Consider the following 11,463-nt stretch of genomic DNA (forward strand, 5'->3'; position numbering starts at 1 on the left):
ACTCTCTTCCAAACTTTTGAGTTCGGTCTTGATTTGGAGGATAGCGATGAGAAAAGATGTAATTCGTTGCATGCTTTGGTGTGCCAAATTTCCTCTACTTCTTCAGATGGTCTTCTATAATTTCAAAAAAGAGGAAGAGTTAAAGGTGTTTGAAGGAGTTGGGGTTTGTTTGTTAGAGTTAAAAGTGGTATAGTTTATCCTGAGCTTTTTAGTATTGTCGGCTCACGGAAAGATATAAGTAAGTAAATTATAGGAGATATTTTATCTTAACGCAGGGAGATCATGTATCTAGTGACGGATCCAAGAATTCAAGTATGGAGGGATGATTTTTATACCGAACAAGGGGTGTATCCTCTATCTTTACCGGTGTAACCCTATAATACTAGAGGTTTCATTGTCGGCAAGGAGGGGTGATCGCCGATGCCGCCCCCCCCTCTGGATCCGCCCCTGCATGTATTATCCAATAAAATATTTTACATCTATTAAAAATTACCTCTAAGATCTATTAAAGTAAATATTCATACACATACTAATTGAAGAATTTTTTTTTAATAATCTTCATGTGCATGATATACAATAAATTTTCTATTTGAAAAAATAATTTGATGTTTGATAAAGACAAAAATTAATAAATAATTAAATTATTGATAATTTTTAAGATAAATGAAAAAAATCAAAAGGTAATTAACATAAGATAATTAATAATCAATAAGAAATAATTATAATCCTCCTAAGAGTAATATATTTTCTTTATTTAAAATATTTATTCCTATATTTATTAACCAGCCGAGTTTATAAAAGAAAACTAAAGTCATATATTTGAGACCATCTTGAAATTAATATAATTTTCAATTTAACAAGTTATTCTCACGTGTGAGAATATTTTTTTTTATTTCATCAACTTTGTACCCTTCTATAATATTAGATTTTTCATATTATTTTATATGAAGATTAATCTTTTGTTAAAATATATTTTTATAATATCTAAGATTGTCAAAATGAATTCAACCTATTAATCCAATCCAAGTTGATTAAAAGAAATCAAGTTCAAATTATCGATTTTCAAATTCAGGTCAGATTCATATTGGGATTTTTTGGATTGGTTTGTTTTAGGTTGGATTGACCTAAATTTAAAATTTAGAGAATTTTTAGGATTAAATTAAATTTTATTTAAAAATTAAGATATTTTATGTATATAAATAATAAAATATCATATAATAATGATGAAATATTGAGATAATAAAAAAAATTATAGGGAAATAATAAATAAAAAAAAGTTTTTTTTAGGTTGAGCAGGTAATTTGGATTATCCAGGTTTAAATTGAAGTTCAAGAGTGAGTTTGGATTCGGATCAAATTCAGATTAAAATTTTCTTAATAACATATCTTTAATCCGATCCAATCCACCCAACTCAAACCCTTCCAATATCAATATTTGTCTAGTATTTATGAATGAACTACTGTTTTGCTCGAGTTTTTTAAGATACAAGTTCTCCAAACATGGACAAGAAAAAGGAAGGAAAAAAAGCAAATGCTTAGCTTGAAGAGATGGCTTTGCATCCAATTTACTCTGCTTATGTCACCTAAGTGACCTTTGCTTGGTCATCTGCACGATAGAAAGCCTAACACCTTCTTTTCAAGCTTTGCCAAGAACCCTATTGCTCATCCAGCAAGCAGAGCAACAAACAAAACCAAATCTTCCACTACAATGAAAACAACTCCACCATGGAGCCTTGCGTACGTTGAGATCTCATTCCACAGCAGCATTAATTTAGTCATATAAACAACAACAATTTAAGACTCTCAAGTCATCACAATGCTATATTTTATGTCATGTATAACAGAGAACAAGTTAAAGACATGTTCTATATGGCATCATCATCACTGAAGTCGCATCAAGATAATATTCCCCATGAAAATGACTGCATGATTAGACATTGTTTTCTTCAGATCATTCACCCAGTGAAAAGATTAAATATGAACTCGACTAAAAACAGAGATACGCTGGGAATTGCCGTTGCTGCTGCTATCAATAATGGATTCGTTCTTTACATAGTGACATCCAAATACACACCCATGAACTTGCTCGTCTAGTGGGTGAAAGAAGAATGCCCATTGCTATTGAACATACTGAATTGGCATTTTCAAAATAGCAATGTTCTTATCCATTTGGTGAGGATGACGTGAATCCAACTGCGAATATTTAATGCTGTAAATCCATATTAGTTAAAGAGCTTTTGCATTAGTGTGGATCCAATATTTCTTTCCACAAAGTCTATTTATAAGTTCCCTCTACAACAGAAGAGGATTCTATGCTAAAGATATCAATCGATTCCATGTTAAGAATTTGAAATTCTAGAACGTGAATTTGCATGAATACCTCGCATGATCTTTGCGTCACAAGTTGCCCACAAATACACCTCACTGAAAAAGGTGTCTTCCTGTGCTGAAGCCGATCTATCATTTGGTTTGTCAATTAGATATCACTATCTTTGTCCACTTCTAAATAGTAATTAGTATATATAATTCCACCATCACCGATTCTTTCCCAGCTACTTGATAAGAGGCATCTTGCTTAACCTTGTATTTATTCATTTTGTAATCTTCCTTTGCCAGTTATTCTTCCTGAAAGGGATATCTTAATTATGGAAGGCAATGTGTTAACCCATGTATTAAAATGTCGAGTCATGAGTTATCAAGAAAGGGAATAACTTTAATTAAAAGGATTGCATGTATTAACTAATTGAGTGTTGTACCCCTGCTTTTAGTAGGAAATTATAGTGTTGTGAAGGAGCACAAGATTATTTGATGGGCTAATTGAGCTCAATTAAATCAAGTTTAAAATGAACTTAAGCCGTCAAACTTACTTGATTTCTTTTTTATAAGTTTGAGTTTGGTCCTTAGAGATGTTATTAAACTCTCAATTCAAAATTATTTGATTATTTTAATTTTTTTAAAAATATTTTTAATCTTATTTAGTTGGTCATTGAGCTTCATCCTAGAAGTTTGTTTGTTATAAGAACTTTTGTGTCTATCTACAAATTTGCTAAGAACTTTGATCAGTTCATGTAAGCAGCACTTAATGAGATTATATATAAGCTCCTCATTGCCATTCCTTCCAAACTTACAAATCATAGTCTCAACAAGATCATCATCACAAGAAGGACAAGAAAGGCAAAAAACAAGGAAAAATCCAAATAAAACCCTACTTATTATGGCTCCTCCTTGGCCAGCACCGATTTATCTTGTACTGGGAAGACGTTCACTGCCACCACAGCCTTGTCAATGGAAGAGACCGCCATGTTGTTGGCTTTAGCCTTCTCCAGCTCAACCGCATCCAGTTCTATCATCTCCTTCACCGCTACCGGTATGTCCAACGCCTCCATCTTCTTCTCCTTGTTCTCCTTGTGCTTGCCCCAGAGAACAGAGTAGAGTCCCAACACGATGAGCACTGCACCCACAACTCTGCAAAAGGGTAGAAGTAATTCAGTCCAAAATTCTTGTTCGATCGAAACTAGATCAGGAGTGGCAATATCTTACCCTCCCAAATAGATCTTCTCGGCGAGGATAAAGGACCCCATGATTGCCACGACGATCATCATCAGTGGACTGAAGGCAGAGGCAAACACTGGTCCTCTTTCCTGTATCACCAGGCCCTGAACGTAGTAGGCAATGCTAGACGTCACAATCCCCTGCATATTGAAATCCAAATCCAAAACTCATCAGCATCGATCTCACAAGCTAGCTAATCAATAAAAGAGGATGAGAGACGGACAGCGTAGGCAGCAGCGAGGAGGTTCATGTCGAAGCCAATTTTCCAAACAGAGGACTTGTGCTCCATGATCGAGGTCACAGCAATCGCCTGCAGAGTGCCGACGCCGCATATCCATGTGGTGAGCGAGAGGGGCGCGTCGTACTTCTTGATGGTCGCCGCCTGAAGGACGAAGAGCGAGGCCCACGCTAGAGTGGCGAGGATGAGGCAGACACAGCCTTTGAACCAGTCCTTGTCGGTCGGGTCTGCGGCCGCCTCACCGGAGTGGGCCGGGCTCGAGTGCTTGCTCCAGGCCATCTCCAAGAGAGGCCCCTTGTACAGAGTCATCAGCATGGCACCGGCTACCGTCACCAGAGTTCCCACCACCTTGGCTTGGCATCTCACCTTCTTCAGATGCACCTTCTCCATCCTTTTGATGAATCAATTGCGACCACCACCACCAACATCAGTTAGCTAGCAGATACATACAAATTGAACATGTACGATCACTGTGTCGTAATATTCTCTCTTATCGAATCACAAACCTGCATATGACGGCTAGCACAAAGGTCATCGCAGGGAGCATGTTGCTCATGGCGCAGGAGAAGGTTGGCGAGGTGAACTTTAGTCCAGCGTAGTAGAAGTTTTGATCGATAACCGGCCTGAAAATTTAGCACACGCAGAATATTAATGTTAAAAGCCTTGCAACATGCATTAACTAACTCCTTCAAGACACGCACCCGAGGAGCCCTAGGACAAATATCTGCAGGAAGATTGGGAAAGTGATCTTGGGTCGAACTTTCCTGTGAATCGTAATTAACATCGTCATGCATGGATGATATTAATGCATGGTCAATTAGAACGTGAAGTGAAGAGTAATTGATCAGAGGAATGAGTACGTACCTCTCGAGGACGAGGGCGAAGGGGGCGATGGACAAGGTGGCGAAGGCATGGCGGTAGACGACGAGGACGTAGTGGCTCATGCCGTGGTTGAGGGAGACCTTGGTGATGATGTTCATGCCGGCGTAGCCGAACTGGAGGGAGATCATCGCCACATAGGGCTTGCACGTTTGGAAGAGCTTGGTGCAGCTCTCCATCTTGGTTGTTCGAGCTTGGGAGGGAGGTCAGGAGGAGGAGGAGTGTGAAGAGGAGAGGAGATGAGATGCAATTTGGTGCACTGCTCTGCTCAGTCTCCTGGGCAAGGGACTGGCCATTTGGGCGCGTATTTATAAAATCACCGAGGCACCGTGACGGAAGCGTCTTTATGCGAGCGCGGGAGGTGTGAGTCAGTTGCATCCGACGGGGAAGCATTAGGTGGGGCCCAGTGGCATTTGCCAGTGGTGTGATGAGGCTGCCAATTATTTAGAATCTTTCTTCTCATTTCGAGATATGTTTACATGTACATATATAACAGGTTATATGCTTCCCGATTGTTCATCCATGATTGGGTTGTCGGGACTTCCGAAGGCTCTATTAAAATGGTGGTAAAAAAATAAATATATTTGATATATGTATAGAAGATATTTATTTCGATTATGTTAATATTTAAATTTTAGATTTCATGATAATAATTCATATGCTAATTATTATATCGTCTCAATCGATAAATAAATTAGATAGATAAAATAAATAAATTACATAAGACGGTCAAATAAAGTCAACTCAATCAAATCAAACAATTAGAGTGGTCCAATCAAGTCAATCAAATCCGTGGAATTAGATAAACATATCAAACCAAGTAGTTGACTAAAATTAAACTGCAGATTGGCCAAGTCCAGCAAGGGAAATAGATAGAGTATCAAACTTAACAGGTTGATCAAACTTAATAGACTAGTGAAATTGTTCGAGTAGACCAATTAAATCGATTGGAACCAAAAGTGAACCAGTCAAATAAATTCTAAGCGAATAATGTTGACCGGCTGAACCAATTGGAGCTTGGAGATCATTCAAATTAATTGTAATGGTCAGATCGTTATACATCGTTAATCTATGTGAATTAATCAAGTCATTTACGTCGTCTGAGCATGTTGGACTGGTCGAGTTGACTTGAAAGGTTAAATCCTAAACCCTAGACCTACGTGGGCTGGGTATACGGTCGAGCTAGTCAAGTAGGCTAGTCTTAGGGTCAAAAAGACAAGGAGTATAGAATGACTTGGTTTGAGCATGCCAATTGTATTAGTTGGTAAAAAGGCGAAACGCTCGCCTCCAACGACTTCCTCAGCCAATCTCAAGAGGAGATAAATCATGGTGATTAATAAGATAAATGGATGGTGGGATAAGTTATATAGGGTGCAGGGGAATTACGCCCTGCCAACCCCAGAGTTCGACCTCTCAACCTCAAGTAGTAAATTTTCATCCATTTATCATCTCATCTATGTCTGTGGGGATTAGTTGTACCACTCAATATGGTATCATCATATTAGCGGTCCTCTCACGACTGCTAGTTGTATCACTCAAAAAAATAGATCTGTTATCTTAACGGCCCCCATAGTATCGGCCTTATCGATATAGAGGGAGAATATAGGGACACAAACGTTAGATGCATGATAGGATAAATCTCAAATTGTCAGTTTATGAGAATTAACCTCTGACTATTACGTCAGAGATGTCATGCGTCTATTATTTGGGCTACATCTAAAAATTTAGTTGTATCACTCAAGCTATTGTCTATGATGACCGACCCCAAACTTGATGACAAAGATTAGGAGGTTTGCCTATCAATATTCATGCACTCAATCTCTATCATTGTGTTTTGATGTCTTCTAGATAAACAATGGAAAGTGGAATGAAATTCCTCCCATCGGTTTTTTATACATGTGCATACTATCCCTCCGGGTTGTGCGGTGATTGAGATATGGAATATTGCTATATTACGTAATAGGGTCGAAACTTAGTACGTCCGAGCATACCTTCTTCCATGTCTTGGCTACTGTACTAATGACTAGTAGTCATCCTTGATTTAACTCCCCTGTGTTGGTCTAGTGACGATTTGACATTGAGACGTTCGAATCACCTTTTGTCACATTTATACATACACATACTCATTCTAAACAAGTCCTAAGGCCCTGCCGATGCATCCACCATTTGCTTTAGATTCACTAGCCAAATTGGTGATCGTGACTACGAATTCGCTATATGATCGTATGCAGCCATGGCATCCTTACAGTGTCAATTCCGGGGAAGACATGTGTAAGACACAAAAGGAGCAGCCACAGATGCCCATGTAGTGCATGGTCTGCTTCAGATGCTTTCGTTGTTGTCCCCCACCCCCTCTCTGTTTCGGAAAGATGAATGATAAGTTAACAGAATTTGACATCTAGAGCAGCAGCCTAACGATCATGCAACGTGAAGGAGAATCCTCGTTGTGTATCGATTCCTACAATCTCAGTATCCAAGTCAATGCATGCACTTAGGTTTTCTATATATCAACTCGAATTACTTCTACAGGTAACAACTCCACCACTAAATCAATGAATGTTGTTTTGTTTATTTAGTTGCGAGGTATCAGGACACTAGGGAAGGCGAGTAGGCAAGGAATATATGTTTTTCCAGCGTCATGGCTGGCCGACATTCCGAAGGCATATATGCAGCCTCCAATAGCTTGCTTTTTAGGTTACATTGATTCAATCAGCAGACAACTTCCCAAAGTTTGGAGCACTCCCACCAGACCTGGATCTCACAGGGTTCCGCCGATCCGAATAAATTAAACAAGGCGAATTAATGACTTCTTTTTAAAAGGTTCGAAAAGGAGGACGACTTGTGATACTTGTGTCAGTGTTCAGGTCCACTGAGTGCATGATCTTCACGCTAGACAACAAATCTTGTAAACAAAGATTTACTGCTATTTATGGGTGAACATAAGTCCGCCTGAAGCTTTGAGGATCAGATTATACATACTGCTATGGCGATCAACATAAATTACTCCAAGTTCATCTTAAACTACTCCAAATTCATTTCAAATTGTTCTCACTTCTTAAGAACTGAATGAACTTCTACTTTATTATAAAACACTAAGTTCATCCCTAAGAAATATTAATAGAATGAAAAAGAAAGACCTATAAGCACTCCTAAACGATCTAAAAAGTAGAATGAATTATCCTAACTTTTGTTTCTTGAAGATCAACTATGTCACATGGTATTCATTAATTCATGACTTATTAAGAAGCATCACAAGTCTAAGAATAATGATGACGATGACGTTCGAGAAAGAGCCATGGAATGGATGCAGAGGGTGCTGAAGATGCGTCACAAACAAAGCAAAAGGAGATGGGACATTGAATTGAAGCAAGTGTTTGGACCAGTGGGCCACAAGTGAAAACACTAAATCAGCTTTCAAACACTAGCTAAATGAAAAACAGAATAAAGATAATTTGATTCTTCCTACATTAATGGTCAAAACACTAAAGATAAAAGTATTTGTGTCCATTTACCATGTTCTTAGGTTTTCTTTTCAATGGATAGAGTAATTATGATCAATCTTTTAGTTTAAACTCCCTTATTCTTAGATCAATCATTCTCCAGCCTCAAGAGAATCCAATATAGAAAATAATTCATATATAGTTTAAGAACATGGAGATACGTCATTGCCTATATATTTAACATCATGCATCATGCAATGTTGTCGCTCATCACTTCTATATATATCCTAGAAAATCCTCAGATTTAGTTCATGCTTGCAATAATCAGAACCTGCGTGCTTGATTATCATACTCTCGACCATCTTGTTGACACCTTAACTCATTCCACTTGAATCAAATCAAAGTCGATTAAAGTGAGAAAGTGCCCTACTTTCATCAGCTTCGCTAGCTGTCGATACGATATCTAGCTGCCTACTCACTCTAGCAGACATCCATTTGCACCACTGCATGCATGCTTTCTGTCTTGGCTCAGCGACTGTTGGTGGTGCCTTTCGTTTCATGCTAAAGAATGTCTGTCTTGCACTTCCATGGACGACCTTAAAGCTAAAGATTCAGCTTGTCTTGTCAAAGATTCATCTACGGGCTTGGATCTTTTACTTAGCTTTTTTTTGCCTTTTTTCATCTTGCTTCGGAGAAAAAAGCAAGACAAGCTTTTTAATTACTTCAAGATCGATTGCCCTCTATTATTTTAAACATCATGCATTGTAATGACAGTACAATGATTATGCCATTACCAGCTTTAACAAGGAAAAAAAAATCATAAGCTTTTCAGAAATGCATATTTAATTTAATTTTATCAGAAAGCTTCACCCACATTGCCTAGTCTACCATGCATCGTTTCCCCAACAATTGCATGCAGCTACAAATTAATTAGGCTTGTTAGTGCTTAATTGTTAAACAAAAGAAGTTGAAAATCATCAATTTTTGAATGGTCTAAAGAAGAAGCATGCAAATTGATTATTCAAAGTAGAAGACTACTAGTTTATGTTCCTAATCATTTGATGGAAATAGAACACTTGAATCATTCACATGCACATACTGCTTCGTAAAGAAGGAAAGAATATCCGCTTTCTCTTCGTCGGGCAGTAGCACTAATTAAGTTCTAAGATGCAAACATAGCGATAAGATTAACAAACATTGCTGTCATCAACCTGCAATGCAACTTTGAAACTTGATCAAGAAATTGGGGACTAAACAAACAAGGATCATGCAACAAATGAAATGGCCACATACAATAATGATATTCCCCATGACATCCCAGATCAGTTGCTTAATGCATCGCAGTAGTATCTGATTCTATTATTTGGTGGATATTTCTGGCTTCTTCATGCCACAAAATATTTTCATTCCAAGCAAGTGTTGTTCCAAATTCCATGTAGTTGCAAACTTACGAAGCTTCTAAGCAGTAGAGTATCAGAAAGATTATTCCAGCCATCTTCAATTGGACAGGCCTTAACAGTGATAGGTATCGAAGGTGTGCTTTGATTACAAATCTCGCTGATGGAGGCTGATTAAGATGGGCATATGTTCCCTCTTATAGTCTAATTTCTTATTCAGTGGACGTCTACACCAAGAACATGCATGATCATGATTTTTCTTTCTGTGAAATGCATTTGGCGAGAAAAGTTGCGAATTCAGGCCCAACCCAACAGGCTTGGATCCCTATAATTTATTGGGATATATAACTCTCGCGCCTCTCGATATCTTTGAAAACCTTCTCCTCAATCCATGCAACAATATCTAAGAAGTTTGCTTCGTCTGGTTAAGTAGATGAGTCTTCTACAGAAGACTAAAAGCACTGCACTTCCACTTTTGCAGAGCCAAAAGAAACAAAGCCAATGAACTAACTTCGCCCAGACACAACAAGACCAAGAGTGATCGGATAATGTGAAATTATCAAGCTCGTCTTTGAAATTCAAACAGTAGTTAGGTCGTTAGTGAATCAAACGTTCATTGATAAAAATTTATTTATGTTTATTTAATATATAAAGATCAATTAAATTAATAAATTTAAATAACTTAATAAAAACAAACTTAAAGTGTAGCCACATGAATACCAGAGGTGCCGTCTTCTCATATTTAAAAATAATAATTAATATTATATATTTAAAAAGTCTTTATCATCACTTTCATCAGCTTATCATTAAAAAAAAACTGTAATTTAGGGACGAATATTTGCAACGAATATTATTCGTTACAAATTTGTAATACATTTTGCAACGAAAATCAAATTTGTCGCTAATTAGCAACTAAAATAGTAATGAAATAAATTCGTCGGATATTAGCAACAAATATATTTTCGTTGCAGAATTCGTTGCCAATCAGTGTCAAAATATAAATTTCTTTGGAAAATTTATACAATTTTGCGACAAATCTTTGGATTTGTTGCTAATTGCCAACGAATATATATTCGTCGCCAAATTTGTCGCAATTTAGTGACGAAATTTCAAATTCGTCCCTAATTATTTTTTTTAAGTTTAGACTTTTAAAAATTGGAAGATGACCCTAGAGAGCTCGGAATGACATGAAACAAGTTTCTATAGGCTCGTATCGATCTTCTGGTCTTGTTAGTAGGGTCAAACATAATTTTATACAAATACACTGACGTTTTTAAATTTTTGGAACAAGAATTAAATATTTATTACTCGTTCGGGGTAAAAAATAAACGGCAGTGTATTTGTATAAAAATATATTTGACCCTACTAATAAGATCAGGAGATCGATACGAACCCATAGAAATTTGTTTCGTGTCATTCCGAGCTCTCTAGGATCATCTTCCAATTTTTAAAAGTCTAACCTTAAAAAAACAATTAGGGACGAATTTGAAATTTCGTCCCTAAATTTTGTGACGAACTTCAGAGTTCGTCCTAGATTAGGGACGAATTTCTAAGTTCGTTGCAAAATTTAATTTTTTTCAAAAATCAAAATAAATGCGTATAAAATATGGAAGGTGGACCTACAGAGCTCGGAATCGCACGAAACAAGTTCCTATGGATTCGTATCGATCTCCTAATCACAATGATGACCTCAAACATTTTATAAAAATTTTTAATCGTAATAATAATTGGACGGAGTCTATAAGCCTTAAGAGTTGACTTAAAAAGAGTTAGAGTTTGAAAATGATTAGGTTATTTTGATATCCAAAAATCACTCACCTAAATATATTGTGTGAAAAAAATGTTTGAGGTCGTTATTGTGATCGGGAGATCGATACGAACACATAGGAACTTGTTTCATTTGATTCCGAGCTCTGTAGGTCCACCTTCCGCATTTTATACGCATTTATTTTGATTTT

General features: G+C 37.0%; 1 protein-coding gene across 1 annotated transcript; it reads right to left on the bottom strand.

Annotated features, from left to right (window-relative positions):
- Window positions 1–3,087: 3,087 nt before the first annotated feature.
- Window positions 3,088–4,963, bottom strand: LOC122030464 (WAT1-related protein At5g07050-like). The gene is made up of 6 exons (XM_042589674.1): window positions 4,654–4,963; window positions 4,491–4,553; window positions 4,296–4,412; window positions 3,775–4,180; window positions 3,540–3,691; window positions 3,088–3,464 (listed from the first exon to the last, which is right to left on the bottom strand). Exons 1-6 carry the CDS (start codon window positions 4,845–4,847, stop codon window positions 3,212–3,214), a joined length of 1,185 nt encoding a protein of 394 aa, XP_042445608.1. The 5' UTR covers window positions 4,848–4,963; the 3' UTR covers window positions 3,088–3,211.
- Window positions 4,964–11,463: the final 6,500 nt, after the last annotated feature.

Source organism: Zingiber officinale, chromosome 10B (assembly GCF_018446385.1).
Source record: "Zingiber officinale cultivar Zhangliang chromosome 10B, Zo_v1.1, whole genome shotgun sequence".
Classification (NCBI taxonomy): Eukaryota; Viridiplantae; Streptophyta; class Magnoliopsida; order Zingiberales; family Zingiberaceae; genus Zingiber; species Zingiber officinale.